General features: G+C 42.5%; 1 protein-coding gene and 1 long non-coding RNA gene across 2 annotated transcripts; one reads left to right on the top strand and one right to left on the bottom strand.

The window, feature by feature from the left end:
- Positions 1-1,512: 1,512 nt before the first annotated feature.
- ALKAL1 (ALK and LTK ligand 1) lies at positions 1,513-24,866 on the bottom strand. The gene is made up of 5 exons (XM_012790056.2): positions 24,501-24,866; positions 10,264-10,323; positions 7,802-7,882; positions 6,667-6,747; positions 1,513-2,727 (listed from the first exon to the last, which is right to left on the bottom strand). The coding sequence occupies exons 1-4, from the start codon at positions 24,688-24,690 to the stop codon at positions 6,683-6,685; spliced, it is 396 nt and encodes a 131-aa protein (XP_012645510.2). The 5' UTR covers positions 24,691-24,866; the 3' UTR covers positions 1,513-2,727; positions 6,667-6,682.
- LOC105885258 (uncharacterized) lies at positions 21,119-22,588 on the top strand. The gene is made up of 2 exons (XR_012920232.1): positions 21,119-22,298; positions 22,425-22,588. It is a non-coding gene; the product is annotated as an uncharacterized LOC105885258 (long non-coding RNA).
- Positions 24,867-26,249: the final 1,383 nt, after the last annotated feature.

The following is a 26,249-nucleotide window of genomic DNA, read 5'->3' as shown; positions in this document are numbered from 1 at the left end:
TTTTTCTTATGAGTTAAAATGTATTCTTTAATCTCATTAATTGGATTATGAGATAATTGTTTATTCTTTTATTGCATAAAGCACCTACTATGAGCCAGGCACTGTTCTAGGCTCAAGAAATACTTCAGAAGACAGTCACTCCTCTTGTAGGCTTTACCTACTGTGAATAAGAATGAATCAAATATTATTATTGCATAAACTGATAAATGATATGAAGCAAAGTAAGCAAGGAAATGTGGAAGAAGACTACTTTAGATAGGGTTAGATTTTCCAATCAATTATTTTTTTTAACATGTAGAAAGTGATGTCACATACACCTCCTGTCTCCACCGCCAAAAAATTCAGGCACACTTCCTGTCTTCTATGAGTTCTGAAGTGCTAAATTTAGTAACCGCATCTTGCCTTTCAAAGGAAAAGATGTACAATAAAAAGTGAAGTTGGAAGGTTAGTTAATTATACAAGCAGTTCCGAGACTGGGTTGTCTTCCTAAATCCCTTAAGTGCCTCGTTGAGAACAGCTCGCTCAGTTGACGTAGCTCTAAATATTCTGGAGAAAACACTGCTAACCTCCTGACTTGCTGCTTAGACAATGAGATCACTTCTCTGATGTGCGGGTGTTACTGTGAATATTCATGAATATTTCACCCTACTCACCTTTCAATCACTTATTTTCCCATGGGAGAAAATCTTTATAGAAACAAATAAAAAATCCCTCTGTTCTTACACTCTCAACCTCTCTAAATTGATGTTAATACAATGAGAAAATGAGTATCATGTAGTAAAATAAACTTATTCTAATTGGAGAAACTTTTAATCAATCCTTGTGGATTTTTTAAAAAATATATATCATAGACACATTTCTGAGGCACATTATTCATCTACAAAATGTTTAAAATCTAGTTTCATAGAATTGCATCTGAAATAATTTATCTTATTGAAACCATACTAACCATGAAGGCTATTTTCTGTGTTTCAGCCAAATATGTCTCACCAATAAATTATTTTTATATTTTGTTTTGTTTTGTTTTGTTTTGAGACAGAGTCTCACTCTATCACCTGGGCTAGAGCACTGTGGCATCAGCCTAGCTCACAACAATCTCAAACTCCTGGGCTTAAGTGATCCTCCTGCCTCAGCCTCCCAAGTAGCTGGGACTACAGGCGAACACCACTACACCTGGCTAATTTTTTCTGTTTTTAGTAGAGACAGGGTATTGCTCTTACTCGGGCTGGTCTCAAACTTCTGACCTCCAACTATCCTCCTGCCTCAGCCTCCCAGAGTGCTGGGATTACAGGTGTGAGCCACCACACCTTCCACCAATAAGTTCCTACTTGTCATCATTCAATAGCCTCTTCACTTTTATATAAATAACTGCCAACTCTCTACATAGTTATAATCAAAAACTACTTGATTTTTCCAGATGTAGTAAAGTATTATAATTATTATGACAATTATATCTAAATAAAAACATAGTTTTTTCATTCTTTATTATATATCATTATTGCAGAATTTTCCTTTCTTCCCATATTTTTAAACATAATTATTTGTAAATCTTTGCCTATAGATTAAAGAAACTAAAACCAAAAATTAAGAATATATCTTCATAATATCCCTGAAGCCAAAGGGCATTTTTGAGGGTTTTTTTATGATGAATATGTTTACATACACAAATAGACACAATACACTTAGTTATGGAAGAGACCAAAAGTGCTGAGAAATTGATGTCTTCCATATGGTACAGAGATATTATTAATAATAAATATGTCTTCATGACCCCAACACAAACAGTTGAAAAGTGATAAAAAGTCAACAATGGTTCTGTGTATGCATTTTTGAGCAACTCACGCTTTGTCTACTCTTTAAAAGGATAGGCATTTTCCACTTTTCCATTTTATTGTAGGTTTCTGATTTTTTTCATTATTGTATTTAAATGACACTACTTGAATGTATCAGAGTGTTTTGTTATAGTCTAAACAGAGCATCCAGGCAAACTGTACATTCTTCTCACTCCCTGACTTACAGCTCTCCAGTCTGAGAACTGGACATCCCTTTATTTAAGACAGCAATACAGTATGTTCTAACTTCAAAATACAGAAATTGTCCCAGGATCCTAGTTATCAATTCAAAAGGTACATATTTATACACATCTATACACACAGCAATCATACTTCAATACTACTACAAATATCTTTAATTTAAAAAAACACATTTTTTCATATTTCAGTTTTAATAAAATTCACATTTCAAATTAATGCAAGTAAAGACAACACATTCCAAATAAATGTATTTAAATATTATAAATAAGAACTATAAAATTTACCTTCATATATGACTATTTGACAAACATGTTACTAAAACTCATATGTAAAACAATCATTTCTCACTAGCACTCTAAGGTATAACTTACATGATTAAATCTTTAGTACAGAATGTTAACAATATAAGAAAATAATATATCTAGCAAAAATAAAGTAGAATAGCATTTTTAATATTCAATTTGCAATATGTGATTTAAACTCTGTTTTAAAAAATTATATATTACTATATACACAAAGATAAACCAAAAGACTCCATTCTATGATAGGATACAGCTAATTAGTTATTTCTGGGAAGTCTTTCATTTTACTCATTATAATATCTATAAAATTACAAATTTCATCTCTTTTTACATTTAGTATAATTCCAGGTACTTTCTTCTTCAAATTAAATTAATACATTCTTAAGAAATGCCTGTGGGGGGAAAAGAAGAAATACATCATTTATGACCTGGTTGTTAGCATACTTTAAAATGCATACAGTTGTAACAGTTATATTTTATTTTAGTTTTCTACTTAAAGAATCTGTGGACCCTTAATTTACAGTCTAATCCTAAGAATGCTGGCTATTGTGTGTGGAAAAGGAGGACGGCTGATCCATACTTTTAAAGATTTTAAATGATGATTTTCCCCTTTAAAGTTTTATGACATCTAGACACACTCCAGAAAATGAACTTGATATCACCTAAATAACTAATAAAATATCCCTACGATTTATCTGTAATATTGTTATTGTAATGTTTTGTTAAATAAACAGAAACAGATACTGGCCAGGTGCCGTGGCTCATGCCTGTAATCATAGCACTCTGGGAGGCCGAGGCAGGAGGATCACCCAAGGTCAGGAGTTCAAGACCAGCCTGAGCAAGAGTAAGACCTTGTTTCTACTAAAGATAGAAAGAAATTAATTGGCTAACTAAAAATATGTATAAAAAAAATTAGCCATGGTGGTGTATGCCTGTAGTCCCAGCTACTCAGGAGGCTGAGACAGAAGGATTGCTTGAGCCCAGGAGTTTGAGGTTGCTATGAGCTAGGCTGATGCCAATAGCACTCTAGCCTGGGCAACAGAGCAAGACTCTGTCTCGTAAAAACAAAAAAAAAAGAAAGAGAGAAAGAAATAGATGAAACAGATACTGTCACAGATAACTCATACAGGGGAAATCACAACTTTCTAAAGTCTACAGTTTTAAAGAGTTATATTGATTAGCTTTGTCTTCTATGGAGTCAGTCTCAGAAGAATCTGTACATTGTTAAATGTATGTATATTATTTTAAATTATAATACAGTACTTGTTTGGGGAGAACTTTCCTAGTATTATGTTATTTTTGAACTTTATGTAAATTCACTCATTTACGTAGAATATGTTAAAAACAAAGCAAGAGATAAATATGACTTGATGCAAGTCATTTCAATAGCCAAATGAATTTTCTTGATTTATTCATGTTTTGCATTATTCAAAAACTTTGAGACAAGTTGAGAGTAATTGATTCAGGTATCTTGCAACAGAAATGATTTAGTCCATTTTCTTTATCAAAGAAAGAAAATTTTTAATTTAGCAACTGTAGGCTGGGCGCGGTGGCTCACGCCTGTAATCCTAGCTCTCTGGGAGGCCAAGGCAGGCGGATTGCTCGAGGTCAGGAGTTCAAAACCAGCCTGAGCAAGAACAAGACCCCGTCTCTACTATAAATAGAAAGAAATTAATTGTCCAACTAATATATGTAGAAAAAGTTAGCTGGGCATGGTGGCGCATGCCTGTAGTCCCAGCTACTTGGGAGGCTGAAGCAGAAGGATTGCTTGAGCCAGGAGTTTGAGGTTGCTGTGAGCTAGGCTGACGCCACGGCACTCACTCTAGCCTAGGCAACAAAGTGAGACTCTGTCTCAAAAAAAAAAACAACAAAAACAACAACAACAACAACAAAAAAAAAAATTTAGCAACTGTAGATATGCAGAATTAATAGTCCTAATTATTATCATTAATTTGTAATAATAGCTTTGAAAATAAGAATAAAATTAGTAACAGCAATAAGGTCAGGATTGTCTCAGGAACTATCACAACAAACCTGGGAGATGGTTTAAGTAAACATCCATGCAGTTATGTGGGATAGGTTGAGTTCTACTGGCCAGTTCAAAATATTTATGGGTACTTCTAGACTACAGGTACCCCATGACTTTCATTCCCACCTTCATAACCTGAGGAACTATTTTCCTTGTAGGTACTTGTCCAGGGTACTGAAATGCCGGCCCCAAAAAATATTGACTTTGTACTACAGTGGGAAAGAACTATTCATCAGAAAAATATTTGCAAAGAAATGGATATCTTTCAATATGTTGTATAGATTCTACCTTTGTAAATAAATGTTACAATTTACATTAAATTTACTTAGGATTGTACAAATACATTATTGCCCTAGAGCTCCAAGGGGAATTTAGCCAGAATGAAAATTCTGATCATTTAAATGTAAAGTAATAGGCTAGAGCAGATGATGATTTCATGTTTATTCTATACTTTTATTCTTTGCTTTTTCTTCTATGTTTCTAGTACTTTCTCTGTGTTCTTCCCTACATTGTGTAAAGCAAAGTTTTAAGACCAGTTTCACTTTTATTACATTGTTTGGCCAGTTAAAAAAAGATAGACTTGTAAATAGTTTTGTTCATCTAATGTCTATCTGCATAATGTTTCTGCACAATCATAAAATAACACCAAATGTTGAAAGATTTTTTTTAAATCACTCTGGGCTGGTAAGGTTGCCAAAAAAGCTGTTTATCTTATTTAATTCAATCACTGCTGAGGACATTTTAAATTAATTCAATAAAGCAGTCTGTGTATTTAGACCAAGTTTTAACAGTGAAAAACCCACAGATTAAATTTACTAGGTATTGCTAAGATTAGCTTCCTGGTTTCTTACATTGTTCGTTTTCTTAGGTAAGTTAGACTATTGACAGAGTTGAAGAGACAACCTATAGAATGAGAGAAAATATTTACAAACTATTCATCTGACAGGAATTAATGTCTAGAACAGGGGTCCTCAAACTTTTTAAACAGGGGGCCAGTTCACTGTCCCTCAGACTGTTGGAGGGCCGTTGGAGAGTGCGGCGCACATTCCACACATGCGCACTGTGGGCCAGGAACAAGTCGGCTCCTAAGCACGATAGGCAGCGGTGGCAAAAACACTCGGTGGGCCAGGTAAATGTCCTCGGCGGGCCACATGTGGCCCTCGGGCTGTAGTTTGAGGACACCTGGCCTAGAATATACAAGGAACTAAAACAACTCAACAGCAAAAAAAAAAAAAAGAAAAAAAAATCTGATTTCAGAGTGGACAAACGATCTAAATAGACATTTCTCAACAGAAGACCTACAAATGGCCAACAGATATATGAAAAAAAAATGCTCAACATCACCAATCATCAGGGAAATCCAAATCATAACCACCATGAGACATCATCTCATTCCAGTGAGAATGGCTACTTGCAAAAAGACAAAAATAACAAATGCTGGTGAGGATGCTAAGAAAAGCAAACCCTCTGGGAACGCTCACACATTGTTGGTGGGAATGTAAATGAATACAGCCACTTTGAATAATAGTATGGAGGTTCCTCATAAAACTAAAAATAGAACTACCATATGACCCCCAAATCCCACTACTGGGTATTTATCCAAAGAAAGGAAATCAGTATATCAAAGGGATACCTGCACCCTCATGTTTATTACAACACTATTCACAAAAGCCAAGACACAGAACAACCTAAATGTTTATCAACAGGTGAATGGATAAAGAAAATGTGGTATATATATATATATATATATATATATATATATATATATATAATGTAATACTATTCAGTCATAGAAAAAAATGAAATTCTGTCACTCAAGGCAACATGGGTGAGTCTGGAGAACATTATGTTAAGTGAAATAAGTTAAGCACAGAAAGATAACTACAACATATCATCACCCATACGTGGAGGCTTAAAAAATTTGAGCTCATGGAAGTAGGCAGTAGAATTGTGGGTATTAGAAGCTGGGAAGGGAAGGAGGGAGGAAAGGGGAAGGATGAGGAGAAGTTGGTTAACAGATACAAATTACAGCTAGATAGGAGGAATAAGTTATGGTAGAGTGAGTTCAACACTGTAGGGCGAATATGGTTAACTATAACTTATTGTATATTTTCATAAAGCTCAAAGAGGATTTTTAATATTTACAACACAAAGAAATAATAAATGTTTAAGATATACAAGTATTGCAAAGTCACACCCCCATAAATATGTACAATTATTCTATGTCAACTAAAAAGAAAAAGAAAAGTGTAAAAAAAATTAAATTAAACTATTAAGTAGGATAAGAAAAATAAGTACTCACAGGAGAGGTTTTCTAGCTAGGTCTGTGAGCAGAGTGGACTCACCGATAATCTTGTTAGCAATCTAGCACATCTTTTGTAATCTAGAAAAAACATTTAAAGGTAAATTGTGTAGATAGTGCCTACAAATGTGAAAAGAATCATGTTAATTATTGTCCCTAACACATATAATGATAGCTACATTTTAATAAGCATCTAATATATCAAGTGCTTAACATGTTTTTTATCAATCAATTCTAATAATACAGTCAGGAAGGGAGTATTATAATATTCACTTTAAAGATGAGAAAAGAGTCTCACAATGTTAATTATCTTATAATTAGAAAACAGTTTGATCCCAAAACTTGCACTTTCTCCACCATTCTGTGCTACAGTTAGTCATTTTGCCTTGAACCCAATGTGACTACTTTTCCCTAGTCATTAAATGCAAGTTGTTTAAAAAAGTATAACAAATCTGACTCAACATCCTGAATAAAATTAAATATTCCTCAAGATGAGCAATCTAGTTAAAAGGAAAGAAAATTCTTAGCATTGATTTTCTTTAAAAGGAAAGTTGGAGCTTAGAAAAGAATTTAAAAACAACAAACTGAGTTACCACACATAATCATAATTTGAGCACTTTCAATGATGGCACTTAAATATTATGTTCTGAATTATTATTAACTCAGAAACTTAAGTATCCAAAAGAATTCACTAGAGCAACCTTCAGAATACATGCTATCATTACTCAGAGACATCCAGCACGCATTGTATATATTATGTGATACAAAAACTATTTACTTTAAAATAACTTTTGACTTGTACTTCATAGTCCTCTTATTTTTTTTTTCATTTACATGAGAGAGCACTTTATTTATGCTAAGGAATGCTAATAATAAAAAGTTTAAATCCTGACAAACATTTTGGTCTTTAAAGAAATCTGGCTATTTTCGGATTTGGGTATTTTCCCAACTAGAACATGGGTTCACTCCTTAGAGTCTCAACAACATGCACAAGCCTCAGGTGCTGTCAATGTCATTAATAACATCTTATACAATGTTTAGTCTATTACTTCCCACCTGCAGACAACTGAAGTTTAAAATACATGCATTTATTGTTAAATACATTTTAAAAAAAAAAACTGCCAAAGCTACTTACAGGCGGGTGTTGAGCAATCCCTGGTATTGTAATAGAGTCGATGGAAATGTTTGCTACATTCAGCTGAAAATGTGACTGGCCCTAGTGGACAGGAAAAGAATGCTTACTATAAACATGGGCATGTTTTCCAAACTAATTTGCTAGCACGTTATGGACAGAGATAATATAACTGTGGCTTACACCCTTCCACACCCTTAAAAGAACTTGCCTGAGAGCGTTTCCTTCACTCAGCTGTGTGGGAGGTAATGAAAATTATTGTGGTCTGTGAAAAATTATCTAAATTCATTCCACATTCTCAACATCTCACATAATGGAATCTTCACTGTCAGTAGAACTCTCTAGAATAATTAGGGGGGGAAAAACTCTAGACAGAAAAAAAATCTGCTGAGAGCAAAATGGATGTGAAAAATAAAAAATGAGTACCCTTCGTTTCTACTTTTTGTTTCCTAGTTTTTTATTTAATAGGAATTAATGTTTATGTTCGAAGACATTTATTCCATTTTCTATTGATAGTAATTTATGTCTTATTAGTGTCAAGGACTATTATAAAGTGTGCAGGGCCTGAGAGTTCCTTCTTTCTCTCCATAAATCCAGGGGGCCCCATCCAAGCCATCACCCCTCCCTTCTGAGTCTGCCTTTCGCGACAGTGACCGAGGTAGGGAGTCCACAGTCCTGCTGCTCACAGCTGCCTGGAGTCACTCAACAGCCCGCCGCGCCCTCCCCCGGTCTCTGCTTCACCCACAGGGCCGTCATTCTGAAGTTGATGAACAGACATGGCCCTTGGATTTAATTAAGTGGGAAAACCACATCTTTACCACGTGAGGAGCTGAGATGCAACAGAGTAAAAGGTAGCCGCAGTGATGAGGAACAGAGGGACAATAACAATAGTAAATGGGGGTGGGTGGGGACTGTTCGAAATAATGTAGTGATTTGCTAGAACTTGGGGCACAGGGTGATGCGTAAATCATTCACAAATTTGATACGAAGAACCAGAGAGTGTCCTAAGAACATTTCATCTGTGCTTAGATGTGGCATATGAAAGTCTGTCTCTTCCATGTTCAAAAACTTCTATTGCTCCCATGAGCAATACAAGTGCCATTTAAGATTGCATGCCATTTAAGACTCCACACCGCCCCTCCGGGCTGGTGGCAGAGACGCAGCCCGGCGCCCGGAACCCTCGGTACCCTGGGGACACGGCGCTGGGGCGGCCCTGGTGGCGGGGAGGACCCGCCCTGCTCTCAGCGCGTGAACTCAGGGAAGCACGAACGGATAACAACGGAAAAGGTGCAGGAACCGTGGGAAGCAGCAATTTGCACAGGAAGCCGTGGGAGATGTTGTTTACTGTAGTCGGCCTGAAGCTGGGACAAAATCAAACAAACAAGGTGAGTTTGGTGCTTTGGAAAGTGTGCAAGCTGCTCGCGAGCTCCATTCTCCCTTATCAGGAGAAGTAACTGGAATTAATGAAGCTCTGTAGAAAATCCGGGACTTGTCAACAAATCTTGTTAGGAAGATGGAACTGATGAGCTGATGAGCTGATGGAACTGATGGAACTGATGAAGAAGCATCTGAGAAATACATAAATTCTATTGAGGAGTGAAAGTAGAACCCCTAAATACACTAGTGTGAAGAATTTTTTTTTAAAAAAGTATCTTTTAAAAAAAGATTTCCACAGTACGACTCCTTCCTACCTTTCCAGCCATGTATGTGCCCAGTGGTCACATATATCCCTACCTAAACCCACCACCGCCCGTACACACCACCCTCCTGTCCTTCCCCAAACCACACCGTGAGCCTTTATGCCTTGCTCAATGGGCTTCTGGCCTGAATGCCTTGAGGAGAAACCCTTATTTATCCCTTAAAGCCCAACTTATCCCTTAAAGCCCAATCGTATCCCATAAAGCCAAACTTAAATTTGTGTCCACTACAAGCCCTTCCTGGTGGTTCTTGGCCACATTATTCACTTCCTGTGTATTCCTAAAACTTTATACTTTATTACTAATCAAGATCTGGAGTGGGCGCAATGGTTCACATCTGCAATCCTAGCACTTTGGGAGGCTAAGGCAGGAGGATTGCTTGAGCCCAGTTCAGGATCAGCCTGGACAACATAGCAAGATCTCATTTCTACAAAAAATTTAAAAATTAGTCAGGGATGGTGACATAAGCCTGTATTTCCTGCTACTCTGGAGGCTGAGGCAGGAGGATGGCTTTAGCCCAGCAATGGGAGGCTGCAATGAGCTATGATGACACCACTGTACTCCAGCCTGGGCAACAGAGTGAGACCCTGTCTCTTAAAAAAATATATGGTTTACATTAGCGTTAATACAAGTTAATAGCATTTGTCCAGCTCCCCCACCAGATTGTGAGTTTCCTACAGACATTATCATTGTATCCTCAGTGTCTAACATAGTAATCTGCACACAATCTTTTTATTTAATGGAATCAGTGATAAATTTTATACTTGCCTGTGAAATGCTTTATGAATTTGTCTTTGTCTTTTAACTTCAAATCTCTTGGGAATATTTCTGAAAAGGAAAAGAACTTCAGAATTTCTTGAATACATTTCCATCATTAACAATTTGCATCATAACAATATTATGCACTTAATAAAGCACTAAACACATGAATCCAGGGCAGTTTATATAGCTGATCCCAAATCTGTATCTCCAGCCCTGACCAGCTCCTGGGGCCCCAGAACTCCAGTAGAGCTAACTTCTTGCTCTACTTCTCTCTCAAGGCAACTTGCAGGCCTTCCAGAAGTGCCCACACTGAGTAGGACATCTGGTTTTCCCCTCTGCCTGTACCTATTTCTCTTCCATGTTCTCAGTCTCAGTGAATGGCATCCATCACTCTATATTCCTTGCTCAGGCCCCAAATCAAGAAGTTCCTCTTTGCCTCACCACTACATCCAACCCCCCAAAATTATCCAGACCTATGCACTTCTTTCTCCACCCATTAACACAAGGCTGGTCCAAGCCATCGAACTTTCGTGACCACTTCAGCAGCAGCTTTCTAACCTGTCTTCTCCCCATAATCCTTTTTCTCTGCAGTAGCCAAGAGTAAGCAGATTGCAACGTACTTCAGCTCATGATACTCTTCCACTTAAAAGGCTCTGTGCTTAAAATAAAATAAAATTTAAAAATCAAACTGCATCTCAGACTTTATCTTGTACTCACTAAAAATGCATCATCCAGAAAAAGCAATTTGTAAAAAACAGTCAGGAGTATATTCAACTCTTTTAAAGGGAGAGAAAACTTAAATAAAACACTTAGGCCTCAATATTTGCGAGCAGTTACATGTTTAAACTTACAATGTTTCTATTATAAAATGGCTCATCTGTACCTCAAACATCATATGAGCATAACGGGTGAGTGAGCAGTGGTCGTCTCCCGGCAGGTGAGTCTGGGGCCCGCGAGGGCCTGTGTGGGCTCAGGGCGCTCCAGCGGCCCCAGGGCGCGGCACGGTGGAGGCTCCCTGCCCATCTGACGATGAACAGCTGCATTTTACAATTAAAACTAATCCAGGCCGGCGCTGTGGCTCACGCCTGTAATCCTAGCACTCTGGGAGGCCAAGGCAGGCGGATTGCTCGAGGTCAGGAGTTCGAAGCCAGCCTGAGCAAGAGCGAGACCCCTGTCTCTACTATAAATAGAAAGAAATTAATTGACCAACTAATATATATAAAAAAAATTAGCCGGGCATGGTGGCGCATGCCTGTAGTCCCAGCTACTTGGGAGGCTGAGGCAGGAGGATCTCTTGAGCCCAGGAGTTTGAGGTTGCTGTGAGCGAGGCTGACGCCACGGCACTCACTCTAGCCTGGGCAACAAAGTGAGACTGTGTCTCAAAAAAAACCTAATCCAGGAAAACAAAAGAGCAGTGAATATGAAAGTGTTTCCTCATGTAAATCTTTCGGTGTTCTCGTCAATAACATTCCAACCTGAACACAGGTCTTTCCCCACTTCTTCTCGGAAACCAAATGTAGCAAATTGGCTTCTTTGGCATTGATTCTCTGTGTGGCCTTGGGGCCAGGGGCTTTCTGGAAGGTGAGCCAGCCGAGTGCACTGGCAGTACCTACTATGGCTAAAGCACATTCAAAGACTTTGTAAATAATTCTATGTCTGAAAGCACTTAGACTATAATTCTAATCTGTAGCCCCTAGGACAGTGATAACACTCAGGTTTGTAGGTAACTACATATTTTAAGAAAATTGTCCCTTTTTCTCCACCGTGGTAACACATTTTGTGACTTCTACCAAAGCAGTTGTCACATTCTGATTAGCATGACAGTGCACTGTGCACATCTGGGGGGGTTTGAGGCAAGGGATGCTGTCCTGTTCACCTGTGATCAGCAGTGCTTTGCTGACGGAGGACACAGAGGGCTGTTAACCTTTAAATGGAAACAATCAATGTCTCATTTGCACCCCATATAGGCCACCAAGGAAACCACAATTTTAATACACTTGAATTTTAATTTCAAGGTACAACCATCAGATAGGAATACAGGAATACAAAACAGATTGATTTAACTGAAACAAGGAAGTGACGTTTAAGATGACAACCAAAGTAACGAGCCAGAGATTTCTAGGTAAGAAGAGATGGAAGAGGGGACTGCAGTGTGTTAAAGTATTTGAGGAATATCCAAGTGGCTGAAAGAGAGAGACAGGTTAGAGCTGTTTACAAACTTTGTGCTTAGTTTTATGGGTGATGAAGTCAAAGAGTTTTAGGCTAGGGAATGGCATAGCTGAGCTTCATTTTTTTTCTTTTCTTTTCTTTTTTTTTTTTATGAGGAGGCCTTGCTGTGTCACTCAGTCTGGAATGCAGTGGCCTGATCACAGCTCACTGCAGCCTCAAACTCCTGGGCTTATGCAGTTCTCCCACCTCAGCCATTCAAGTAGTTGGGACTACAGGCTCCCACCACCATGCCTGGCTAATTTGTTTGTTTGTTTGGAGAGATGAATGGCATGATCACAGCTCACTGCACCCTCCAATTCCTGGGCTCAAGAGAGTCTCCTGCCTTCCGCCTCCTGAGTAGCTGGGTCTACAGGCAGACTCCATCATATCCGGCTAATTTTTAAATTTTTAAATTTTTGTAGATATGGGCCCTCGCTACATTGCCCAGGCTTGTCTCAAACTCCTGGCCTCAAGCAATCCTCCCTCCTCAGCCTCTCAGAGTGAGCCACTGTGCCCAGCCTTATGATAGTTTATAGTCCCCAAAACATTACATGAATAACTGGTAAGAGAACTGCTGCAAACAACAAAATTAGTTGATAAATGTCTGATGGAAAATGGTCTAAGAAAGTAATGTCTATAATGATAGAAATGTGAACCACATACATAATTTTAAATGTTTTATTAGGCACATTAAAAAAGTAAAAGGAAATGTGAATTAATTTAATAATTTACTTTATCTAACCCAATGCATCCAAACTATTACCATTTCAACATGTATTCAATATTTTAAAATTACTAATGAGATATTTTTACATTTTTTATACTAAGTTTTCAAAATCCAGGGTGTATTTTATACTCATAGCACATCTCAGTTTGGTCCAGCCACATTTCAACTGCTCAAGAGCCACGGGTAGTTTGTGGCTGCCGTGCTGGACAGCAGTCTAAAACGTACGTTTCACTCCTGCGTAATACATGGTCATTATCCTGGAACAACTTGAGTAAACTGGTATCTCAGTCATCCAATCTGTAAAACTTTCCAGTTTTTATTTAACCCAAACAGTTGCTATCTGGCGCCCTCATCGATTTTAAATTTATAATATCTTTTAAAATAATAGATTTGCATATGCGTGTGTGTATATGTTGGCGTGTTTGTCTCTCGCTCCTATATTCTTGTTAACAAATGAGTAGAGATATGTGAAACAATAAAAAAACATAACAGTACAATTAAAAACTAAAATAATAGAAAATGTTTATTGTATGCTTCTATTTGCATGTAATTTTACTATTTTACCATAAAGATAATTTGTTCTGATATGATTGACTCTTGAAAAGCCATGTTAATTGATCCTCAGTCTTTTGTAGGTACTGTGGGACATTATTTTATGTTTTAATCTGTTATTATATTAGGTGCTTAAAATGCTTACTGCATAGTTCTTTGAGTTATCATTTATTTTAGTTAAACAGATGGCACTATTAATCTCTTTTTCAATATATAAAAACAGTACTATTTTCAAAAATAAGAACAATTACCTTTATTATCTCACTGCTAAGAGAATTGCTGGTGGAAAATATAAGTATTTACAGAAAATTGCAAATTTATTAAGTATATGGTAGAAAAAGATGTTGACTTTTAAACATATTGAAGCAATACTTTTAAAATACAAAATTAGGCCGGGCGCTGTGGCTCACGCCTGTAATCCTAGCTCTTGGGAGGCCGAGGCGGGCAGATTGCTCAAGGTCAGGAGTTCAAAACCAGCCTGAGCAAGAGCGAGACCCCGTCTCTACTATAAATAGAAAGAAATTAATTGGCCAACTGATATATATATAAAAAATTAGCCGGGCATGGTGGCGCATGCCTGTAGTCCCAGCTACCCGGGAGGCTGAGGCAGAAGGATCACTCGAGCCCAGGAGTTTGAGGTTGCTGTGAGCTAGGCTGACGCCACGGCACTCACTCTAGCCTGGGCAACAAAGTGAGACTCTGTCTCAAAAAAAAAAAATAAATAAATAAAAAAAATAAAATAAAATAAAATACAAAATTAAAAGTATTTAAAATTAAACTGACATAAAATGTGTATCTTTTTTCCTTATGTAGTAATATTGGCATATATGCCAATAAATACTTGTAAATGTATAAATATTTATAAAAATATATTTTATATCATGCTTCTATTAGAGATGAAGATGTTTAAACAGAGGGATGTATGTGTATAACTTTCTTTTTTATGTAACTTTTTATGAGGTCTAATGTTATTAATATTTAGGCTGCAAATTACACACAAGATAAAAAAGTAAATCTGAACTGACTACTTATTATCTTCTAATTTTTTTGCTATTTAAAATATGTTCCACAGACCAGCAGCATCAGCATGTCCCAGGAGCTTGTTAGAAACGCAGACCAGGCCAACGCCCACGGAGTCCGCCTTTTTCACCTGGAACACAGTGCCTCGGGTTCACGCCCGTTTGTGTGCACACTGTCTGCGACTGCTTCTGAGCCACGGAGACAGGCGAGTGCTGTGAGTGCTTTCTCATACTTTGCATACAGAGAAGTACAGATAGGTTCCGCATTAGGAAAAGGCACTATTGTGTATTCATTTCCTATAGCTGCCATAACAGAGTTCCACAAATTGGATGGCTTTCACCAACAGAAACTTACTGCCTCACAGTAAGGAGGCTAGAAGTCTAAAGTCAAGGTGAGGGCAGGGCCATGCTCTCTCTGCAGGCGCAGGAGAAGCTTGCCTCCCTGCGTTTTCCAGCTTCTCGTGGGTGCTGGCAATCCTTGCCGTTCTCTGGCTTGTCCATGTGTCGGTCCAACCTCTGCCTTTGCCATCACACGGAGCTCGGTGTCCAGGTGTCTTCGCATGGCCGTCATCTCATTAAGGACACCAGTCACACTGAATTAAGGGCCCAGCCACTGTGCTCCAGTATAACCTTCCTCATTTTAACTAATTGCGTCTGCAATGACTGTATTTCCTAATAAGGTCACATTCTGAGACACTAGGAGACTAGAAACTTAACATATTTTTGGGGGGAACACAACTCAATTCCTAACATAAGGAAGTCTGAGTTTACTAAACAAACAAATTGAAATTGATTATTTGCATTATAAAAGTTATTTATTTTCACAATAATTTGTTCAAAATTATTTTTAAATGGTTTAACCAAGATATCAAAAGCATGACATTTACAAAACTTCAATGGGTGCACAACTTTTAAATAAATAAATATATTCTGTAATATGAGGTTCCATTGCTATCCCTCGTAAAAGAAATCGCCAATTTGGCCAATACAAGTTGCACAGACCCACCTACAAAGAGTATTCTGACTGAAAAACTTCTCAAAATAGAAAATATTTTTAAAACACCACTCACTATAGGTTATTTGTAATAGAATGCTTAAAATTATTGTAGTACTATTATTTAGATTTTTTTCTGAGATTCTAAATAGCTTTTGAAAAAATGAATTATTTAATTCTCCTCTTTCTCACAAATAGCTTCAAAAGACAGAATTTACACCCCAAAACTAAAAAACAGAATGTTCTGGAAGATCTCAACTGCGTATAAGAGTGATATAATATTTTTTAAATGAGCTTTTTGTCACTGGGCAGTTTCAGGCGTACAGAAGCATTGTGCACCCAACCACAGAGCATTCCCAGCTTCTCCGATTACTAGCATCGGACACTGCAGGGCATTTCCTGCAGCTAATGAACCAACGCTGACATGTTACTTCACTCGGATTTCCTCAGGTTTCACTCGATGTCCTTTTCCTGTCTCGGGAGCCCACATCACACTTAGTCGTCATCTCTCCTTAGGCTTCTCTTGGCTGTGACAGTTTCTCAGTCGTTTCTTGTGTTTGATAACTGACAACTTTGAAGAGTCCTGGTCAGGTATTTTGTAGAATGTCCCTCATTTGAGATTTTTCTGATATTTCTCTCATGATTAAACTGGGGTTAAGAACACTAATGTAAAGTGCCATTTTTGTCACCTCCTGTCAAGGGTGCATGTTATCCACTTGTTTATGACTGTTGGTGTTGACCTTGACTGAGGGAGTGTCTGCCAGCTCTCTGCTCTGCGAAGTTGCTGTCTCCCCCTCTCCACATTGTTCTCCTGGGAAGGAGGCCACCGTGCTCCGCCCACTCGTGCAAACCCGGAGTCGTGCTCCCCGCCTTGAGGGCACAGTGTCCACGTGTGTTATTTAGAATTCCTCTCATGGGAGGCTTGTCTCTCCTCCCTCCGTTGTTTATTTATTTAGTCAATCACTTATTAATATTTATACCAGCAGGGACTCATGGTGCATATTTTACACTTTGGGTTATAATCTCATACTGCTTTCTTTGATTGTTCAGATGGTTCCAGCTTTGGCCATTGGGAACTGGTTTTGTTGGTTCCTGCTTCCCTCCAAAATCTCCCTGTCATTGTGGGGGGTTTTGTCATTTTTATGGCTTTACATTTTTATCACTTTTTTTTACTTTCTGGCACTACCAGATGCTCCAGATTCATCTTGTATTATTTCCTGTCCTGATCCTAGCATCAGGGATTTCTCCAAGGAGCCCTGGAGCCTTTTACAGGAGAATAGTCTTAGAAACTAAGATCTGGGCCCTTGGTGTGCTCCTTGCACTGGGGTGTCGTGACTTCCAGGCCCTTTCAGCTGATGGAGCAAGCAAATATGTGTGTGGTGGAAATGAGGAATTTGATTTTAATACATCCAGTGTTTAAATTATTTCTAAAATTATACTATGGCACGTAATATTTAATGGAACATATTTTTGGAATGTACAGTATTTGTAATATTTCACTGATGATATCACAAGGAGCACATAAAAGTCATTTTAAATGATCTAGGCTCAAACATGTAGTTGTATTAACTCATACTCTGCACCCAACTTCGCCTTGTGTCCTGTCCTAAGACCAGACAGCCATGCCTTGCTTTCCCAACCAAAGCAAAACTCTGTGTCAGGCCACACACCTCCAAAGATTCCTCGGGTTTCTTTTATAAACTGAGGTAGACAAACTAAATCATCTCCAAAGTCCTTCCTAAGTCCTCAGTTATAAAATACTATGACAAGTTTCCAACATTATATTGCTTATTTACCAAAGGACAAAATATTAAATTAGTCCAAAGGACTGGAAAAAAATACAAAATCATGTTGCAAAGTAGATTTCCTTCTGGTTTTAAACCACAGGCCAATTCATGTTTAATTTAAACTTTAGTCATTTCATTCAAAGACTGCTGTCAAGAAAATGATCTATTCAGCCACTGTTCCCCATCCCAACTACACAGGGCCAGGTGCCAGACAACCGGGGACGGACCTCGGCACCAGGGCCCACTGAGATGATTCAGACCACCCAGTCCTGAACCTGCTTCCCCTCACTTGCCTCAGCCTGCTCTTGCCACAGCTCCCGTCCCTTCTTCCTCTAAGTGGCCCTGGTTCCACGTGGCCCTGTGTGGTGTGCTGTGTCCCTGTTTTTAGGAACTTGTCAAAATAAACTTCTTCCTTCAAATATCACTTCCTCGTCTATGGTCTCATCATCCCTGATTAAACAAATCCCAGGTATATTTTAAGGCAGGTGATGACAGATACTGGGAGGAACAGTGACCTAATCATATTAGTTTCGCATCTTCTGGCAACAATGCAGAAAATGGTTACAAGAAAGCTTATCTGTCTCACTGTAAACTTCTATAACAACTTTAAACTAACTTTCTCTAAATATGCTATGTTGCTTTTGTAGATGAAACAATGAAATTCTTTGTGCAGCAAGAGTTTTTGAGTATGTTTCAAAATGCCTTACCATGAACATTTCTGAAATGTTCAATTACTACCTGATTACCACAGGCTAAAAATTTACCAAAGTAATTTTAAGTATCTAATTAGATAGTAAAACAGAGTAAGTACTCATAGGAAATATTTTCCTAAGAATGGATACATATGGTTTAGAAGATCAATGAATAAAGGTCACAAACAGTAATAATACAGTAATACAACTGAACCAAAATTTAAGTCATCGACATGTGGGATAAGCACGTTTAATTCTCATTGTCCACATACCTTAGCCTATGTATTAGGTTTCTTTTCTTCCTTCTGAAGTATCTTTTATTTTCACTTCATCAATGAAGAATTTTTTAAGAAATGGCTATTTTAACACTTCACCAATTAATTAAGTAGCAATGAATAATTATTTAATACAGCAATTCATTTCTATTCTTGCAACCTAAAATTCAGACTATAAATACTGTCCTATGTAAACAAGACTTTGTTTTTAAATCTATTAGGGAACACAGGAGATAGTCACAGGAAAGAGTTACACAAACGGACAGTGTTTTGAATCCAGTGGGTAAATGGTATTTTTCCTTTCTTACCAATAGGTATATACATCTACTGACAACAGAAAAATCTCTTATAGGCCCAGTGAGGTGGCTCACACCTGTAATCCCAGCACTATGGGAGGTGGAGGCAGGAGGATCGCTTGAGGCCAGGAGTTCAAAATCATCCTGAGCAATATCGAGACCCTTGTCTCTACAAAAAATTTAAAAGTTAGCCTGGCATGGTGGTGCATGCCTGTAGTCCCAGCTACATAAGAGGCTGAGGCCAGAGAATTGTCTGGGCCCAGGAATTTGAGATTGCTGTGAGCTATGATTGGGCCACTGCACTCTAGCCTGGGTGATGAAGCAAGACCCTGCCCTAAAAAAAAGAAAAGAAGAGAAGAGAAGAGAAGAGAAAAGAAAGGAAAGGAAAGGAAAGGAAAGGAAAGGAAAGGAAAGGAAAGGAAAGGAAAGGAAAGGAAAGGAAAGGAAAGGAAAGGAAAAAGGAAAGGAAAGGAAAGGAAAGGAAAGGGGAAAGGAAAGAAAAAAGAAAGGAAAACAAAAGAAAACAAAAGAAAAGAAAACAAAAGAAAAGAAAAGAAAAGAAAAGAAAAGAAAAGAAAAGAAAAGAAAAGAAAAGAAAAGATCTCCTATAAATAAGCATAACCAGGTCTTGAGGCGGTCATGACGACATCGCTCTGTCCAGATTCACCATGGCTGGCACTTGTGCAGTACTTTAAGAGAGTGGGAATGCTGCCGGCCCTAGACCAGGAGCCCTGCCAGGTGCTCACACACCTCCGCTGCTCGGTCTTCACCAGAAGCCCCTCATGTGCTCTTCCCTGTGGCACAAACGCCACACCCGGAACTCAGAGAAGCGCCCTGCGCAGGGTCCACAGCTCTGTGGCTAAGGCAAACGTAGAACCCGTGCTTTCTGCCTCATGGAAACGATCACCAGCACATCTGATACCATCAATAAACTCCTTAAAAAACTGTCAGCCAGAAATGATTGTCTTTCAGGGTTTAAATTTTTTAGTGTTTTTGTTTTCTCATTTTCTCATAAGTAACTACCACTTGTGCTCGCTTCGGCAGCACGTATACAGGTAACTACCACTTAATAAAGACAAGACGTTTTCTTTAATAATTGGCTCACATGATTTGCTGTGTGTCCACAGGGAAAACATAGTTTGCCAAGTGTGAACTAGACATGTAGACTGATTAAATTACGGACATAATTAAGTAATTATAGATTCTGTAGAATTTAAGCAAAGTTGAATGCACATATATTAAAATTGCTAAAGATCAATCTTACGAAATAAAAATATAAACAATCAAGAGATTAAAAAGTAATAAAAAAATCAAAAATAAAAATAGGAAAAGAAAAGTAAATTTTTTAAAAAAAGGAAAAAGAAGAAAGAAAACAAAAGAATAAAAAAAAATAAATAAAATAAAATTGTAAAATATTAGAAGTACAAAATATGCACAATGGGCACACTCTTCAAGAACAGCATTTAAATTTTAGATGAGTAACTTCAGATGAGAATTTTAGATGAGTAATTTTAGATGAGAATTTTAGATAAGTTCATTTTACTGAACTCATCTCTAGATAATTTATTTTCCCATTGAACAACGGTGTGCCTTTTTCACTAGCAGCTGGCGTGTGATCACGTTGCAGTGACTCTCCTGGGCAGCCCCGCCTGGCCCCCAGCCTCCTGGGTTCCCCTTCCTTCTCTCCTTCATTGCCTATGGCCGGCCGGGCAGTGCTCCTTCCTGGTGACCCCCAGGTGCTCAAGTAGGGCTGGCCTGTGCCCAGTGTCGCAAACAACATTTTAAAAAGTGGGCTCTTTGAAAACCTAGTTCTATGAGATGCAAATAATGCTAAACTTTTTAGAAATTTAGATAATGCTAATTTACATAAAAGTTTCCTTTACTACAGGACTTCGCAGTGCCTTGTCTTAGTCTGTTGCATGTTGCTATAAAGAAATACCCGAGGCTGGGTAATTTGTAAAGAAAAAAGGTTTATTTGACTCATGGTTCTGGTGGCTGAAAAGTGAGAGATTGGGCAGCTGCATGTGCTGAGGGCTCAGTCGCTGCCACTCACTGAGGAGAAGGGCAGAGATCACGTGGCCAGAGAGGAGGCAAGAGAGACAGAGAGGGGCCAAGCTTTTTTTAAAAAACCAGCTCTCACAAGCAACTAGTGATAACTCACTCGCCTCCCTCACTCACCCAGGAATGGCACTGATCTGTTCTTGAGGGATCCACCCCCAGGACCCAAACACCTCCCATCAGGCTCCACCTCCAACACTGGGATCAAATTTCAACATGAGGTTTGGAGGCAGCAAACTTGGGAGCACAGCATGCATGTAAATATTTGCAGAAATCTCTTGAAAAGGCAGAGGCAGCAAAGAGGACATGACATGCACTAACACTCTCTGAAGTCCCTCACACTTCTGTCTCCCACATTCCACACCAACTTCTTTTCTGCCACAAACTCCTCCTAACCTCTTCCCTACTCCCACTGTGGCCTGTTCCTCAGCCAGAGGATCTTGCCTGTCTTTCAGTGGGTGAGAACTCCATGCCCCCTTCTGCCCCCTTCTTACCGTAGTGTCAGGTGGGATTCCTCCTTCTGTTCCCTTCTGCTGTGTGATGATCAGAGACAGCAGGGGGCAGCACAGGACAAGAGGGCAGGGGTGAAGCTGGTGACAACATGCACTTTCAATCCTCCCCCTAGTGAGACAGAGGGCAGGGGTGTAAAGGAGCTGGGGGGTGCAGAAAGTCACTGTAATGCTCGCAGGGCTGCACTAGGGTGGTGGGAGGATGACAGAAAGGAGGAAACGGCCGGGTGTGGTGGGCACCTGCAGTCCCAGCTAATCAGGAGGCCAACGTGGGAGAATGCTAGAGCCCAGGCGGTGGAGGCTGTAGTGAGCTATGCTAATGCCACTGCACTGACATTTGAGGCAGGATTTATTAACAGAACTGAGCTCTTCAAGAACAACGGTCAACAGCGTTGGTTAACTTCGTATCCCAAGCCCATCAGAGTGACCTCAAATGTGTGTTGAGCGGCTACACGAATGGATGCACACGTGCATGAACAATGGTGGGCTGTGAGGAGGAAGGAGAGCCAAGGACGGTGAATCGTGAGTGTTTCTGGGCCCCTAACACACGTGTCTTCCCCTTCCCCACCCCAATCCTACGGGAGTTCTCGCTGGCCCCTCCTGCCTCCGGGTTCCCCATTTACTGCACCCTCTGCCTGGCAATGGTTCCCCACCTCCGCCTCACATCTGTGTTTAGGGAAGTTGCCTAACCTACTGAAAAGGGAGAGCGCACAACTGCAGGTGCTGCAAAGATTCCAGAACCCAGAACAGGTACCTTAGGCGTGGGGAGCAGTGCTTACTATATTGCCACAGAGTCACGGGGCGGAACTCCTGGCACGTCCCGCAGGGATGCGAGTCCTCGACCTCTAGAGCATGGGAGATGTTTCCTCCTCAATGAACTATAACCCCTGCCACTCCCTGAGGGTGTCCCCTGAGAATATCCAGGTAGGTCCTTGTCCCCTCTATTCTCATGTTCCCATGTTCATGTTTGTCGCCAATCCGTGTCCGTGTGTCCCGTTCACAGGCTCAGATACGGATGTAATGAGCCACCTTTCTTCCCCGTGTGAACAGGTGCAGCAATCAAAAGACGAGACCACGAACTGCTCAGAAAACAGTGGGCTTCCAGGGCAACCACAGGTCGCTTTCTGTCAGGCTATGTTGTTTTTAAAACTTCAGATTGTTGTCTCTTTTATTTTAACTTCTAATAAAATGTTCTGCTCTGTTCTTGTAACTCACTTCAGTGAGTCTCCACTGTCTTTGAACCAAAGAGAAAATATCTGCTCAACTTAAGTGAAACCGAGGGACTGAATTAACGCACTGCCATAAATGTTTCTGTAGTTTGAGATTTTCTCCCGCTCCTTCCACATTACAAAGTGACATTTCACTTTCTGAAATAAGTATTTGGGCTAACAGTAATTGTGAGTCAAGCTGCATGATCATTGTGGCACCATCACTGCATCCACCGCTGTGGTCACCGTCCGGCGCCCACCCCACCCCAGGCTCCGCACTGGCCTGCGGGTGGACGGAAAGATCTGCCCACTTCCTCTCTGCACCTCCCGCACCGCACCGCACCGCACCTCCCCTCCCCGCACCGCACCGCACCTCCCCGCACCGCACCGCACCTCCCCGCACCTCCCCGCACCGCACCGCACCTCCCCGCACCGCACCGCACCTCCCCGCACCTCCCCGCAACGCACCGCACCTCCCCGCAACGCACCGCACCGCACCTCCCCTCCCGGCACCGCACCGCACCGCACCTCCCCGCACCGCACGGCAACGCAACGCACTGAGCTAGGCAGCCGGCACGGGTCGCGGCGCCCTCCCCGCCTGCCTGGGCGCTCCGCAGGGCAGGCCAGCTGCCCACTGGCGCAGGCGCGCTCCCTCCTCGCACACTCTCGCCTGCTCCTCCGGGCGCCCTGGCCCTGGGTAGCGCCATGACTAGCACCCTCCAGACAAGTAGTATATTTTTATGTCATGACTATTACGCAAGAAAAATGATAGTAAGAAATCCCTCTTTTCTTTCTGAGAAGTGAGGCACGCAGCAGAAGAGGCCTTCTAAGCCTTGGCGACAGCAGGTGGGAGCTGCGGGCATTCTGAGGCGCCCCAGGGTTTGTCCTCTCACCAGGTCCGGGAAGGCCACCACGTAGCCCTGAACAGGGCCCTTCTGCTCCCCGCCTGAGCCGGCAGCTCCACCTCTCTCTGTTTTTGCAGGGTCTGAGCACACACGTCCGAGTCGCTTCTCTCTCTGCCCTCGCTGCCCTCCTGCCGCCCGTGTCGCCCCTGTCGCCCCTGCCGCCCCTGCCGCCCCTGTTGCCCCTGCCGCCCCTGTCGCCCCTGCCGCCCCTGCCGCCCCTGTCGCCCCTGTCGCCCCTGTCGGCCCTGCCGCCCCTGCCGTCCCTGTCGCCCCTGTCGCCCCTGCCGCCCCTGCCGCCCCTGCCGCCCCTGTCGCCCCGCCGCCACTCCGAGCTCCTCTTCCCTGAGCGCGTCGCTCCCGCGCTCGCGCGACTTCTCTACCGTGGGCGCCTCGCGGCCCTCCACAGTGGTACATTTTCTCCTTCTTCGTTCCCCCCACTTCCCTCGGGCGTCTAAGCAGCAGAACCTGAGAGCGGCAGCGGTGTGGCCCTCCTGACCTGACCAAGGGCAGGTCCGAGTTAACCTGAGCCACCGCAGCCTGCGAGCTCTGCTGCTGGTCGCCACTCCCTGCGGCCAGCGGCAAGGCGGAGGGAAGGGGCCCCCGCGCGAGTGCGGCGTCAGAGGGCAGTAATCCTAGCTGATTCTCAAAATCCCGGACGGCGCAGAGACGAGGCTCGGACAGGTACATCGCCTGTCCGCCAGCCCTGGCGGGTGGGGCTGAAACCGCGTCTTTCGGCTGCTCTACCAGTTTATTTCCAGAAAGAATTCCCACACCTGGGAGGGGGCATATAAAGCTGGTTCCTTTGCCAGCCAGACTTTGTTATTTAAGTCTCAACCATGGCAAATCTCATAAACTCATCACTTCTTGCCCTGAGAGCCCGGAGTCTGCAGAGGTGTCCGGTCTCCGCTGCGCTTAACTGCGGCTCCCAAAGCGAGCGCCGCGCGGGCTCCGAGGGTCACCCGCCACGACCCGGGCCCGCGCCGAGGACGGACGGGCTGCGACGGACGCGTTACCTGCGCTTCGGAAGGCGCTGGGAGCCGGGCCGGCCCCGGCTGCGGGCAGAAAATGCAAAGGCTTCGACTCCTTGTCTGCGACTCGGGCTCCCCTGCGCCCCCGGGGCCTTCCGTGGATCCCACGAGGGGACAAAGCCAGGGCCAGCAGGAGGAGCGCGCGCAGCGGGGCGCCTGGTTTGGCCGGCCGCATGTCCGCGCGCCTGGGGGAGAGCGGGAGGCTCAGGGCGGATCCCGGGCGGGTCCCGAGGGCCTGCAGCCCAGGACACGGACAGCCGGGTCGGTGGCAGTTGCGGGCCGGCGGGAGTCCTCACAGCCCGCCTGTCCTGTCTGCGTCCTGGGGACGTGGGCTGGAGCGGCACTGAGACTCAGCCCCGCGCGCTCTTAAGCCCGTGCGCCTCGGGTGTGGGGCGGGCCCGGGAGGCGGGGCGGTGTCTGGGGACCCCGAGGTCGTCCCACCGGCCGAGGGCGTGTCTCCGCGCTCAGGACCCTTGGAAGTCCGCGCTGGCTCCTTCCTCTGCGGACACCAGCCTCGGGCTCCGCACAGAACGCCTCCCCGGGGTCCCGGACACTGGGCTCCATTAAGGCACCTCGCTGCGTCGCACCCGCCCGCCCCAGGTTTACGGGTCTCCCGGTCGCCGCTTCCCCTGGCCAGCGGCCCAGCTTCTAGGTCCGACTGAAGAAAGAAGCGCCGGGTTCGGCGTGGGCGGGCGGAGGCCGCGTTTACCGAGGCGGACAGGTGCGGAGTTCGCCCTCTCCTGCCCAGACGCCCTGCTCCTCTCGGGGCGCGGGCCGGCCCGTCGCACCCGCCGCCCCTGCCGCCGCCTGGGAGCCCGATCCGCCCCGCCGCCGCTGCTCCCGCGCCGCGCCGCTTCCCCACGGGCGGCCGGGCGCGGGACCGAGAGATCTGGGGCCTGCCTGGTGCTCGCCGAGCTCCCGGCCTCCCTGGGCCTCCTCCCGGGAGTCACCCGTGAGCTCTTCTGCAGGGAGATCGCGGGTCGACCGGGACGCCCACGGACGCACGCAGACGGCTGGGGCCTTTTAAGTTAGGGGATTCTCCGAAAGTCTTATCGGTGCCAACAATTAAAAAATGAAATTAGGCCATTTGTCCTGATTAAAATGAAGTGAGCATCTGTGATCAAACCGTGCTCTGTAAGTTATTGTGGTACAGTATCTGCCTGCTTTACTGCTCCATATAAAGTACATTGAAAAGTGCTGCGATTGCTCGCTCATCAATTGATCGCTATCTTCTCGAGGCAAAGGGGCAAACAGTTGAAAGAAAGAGGGAAGGAATAACCAGGCCCCATTATTCATCCGGCACTGGACAATACTAAGTTACTCTACAAAAGACATGTTGTCTGTCACAGACCCTGAAAAATAATCCCGACTCGTTCAATTGGTTTATTTAGGTTTGGCCTGTCCAACAAGCCCAGGAAATTGGAGACATAAAACAAGCTTTACAGGAGCCCTATAAAATCATGCCTTGGGATGAAACTCTTTTGAGGAAGTCATACAGGTGACCACTGCCTCTTCCAATCACTTCATTGTTTTGTTTGTTTGTTTAATCTTCTCCACAGAGTAGATTAGTAGCATCTGCTTCAGGGATCCAGTTCCCCAACGCAATGATTTTTATCACAAATAAGCAGGTTGGTTATAACTAAGTTACTCTTTGCTTTTTTCTTTGTTGTGTTCATTGTACATCCTTGACTAGTTCTTACTGCCCCACTTTGCTGTTGCAGAAGCACAAAGTCT

Source organism: Microcebus murinus, chromosome 7 (genome assembly GCF_040939455.1).
Source record: "Microcebus murinus isolate Inina chromosome 7, M.murinus_Inina_mat1.0, whole genome shotgun sequence".
In the NCBI taxonomy this organism is placed as follows: Eukaryota; Metazoa; Chordata; class Mammalia; order Primates; family Cheirogaleidae; genus Microcebus; species Microcebus murinus.
This window is presented reverse-complemented; position numbering and strand designations above follow the sequence as displayed.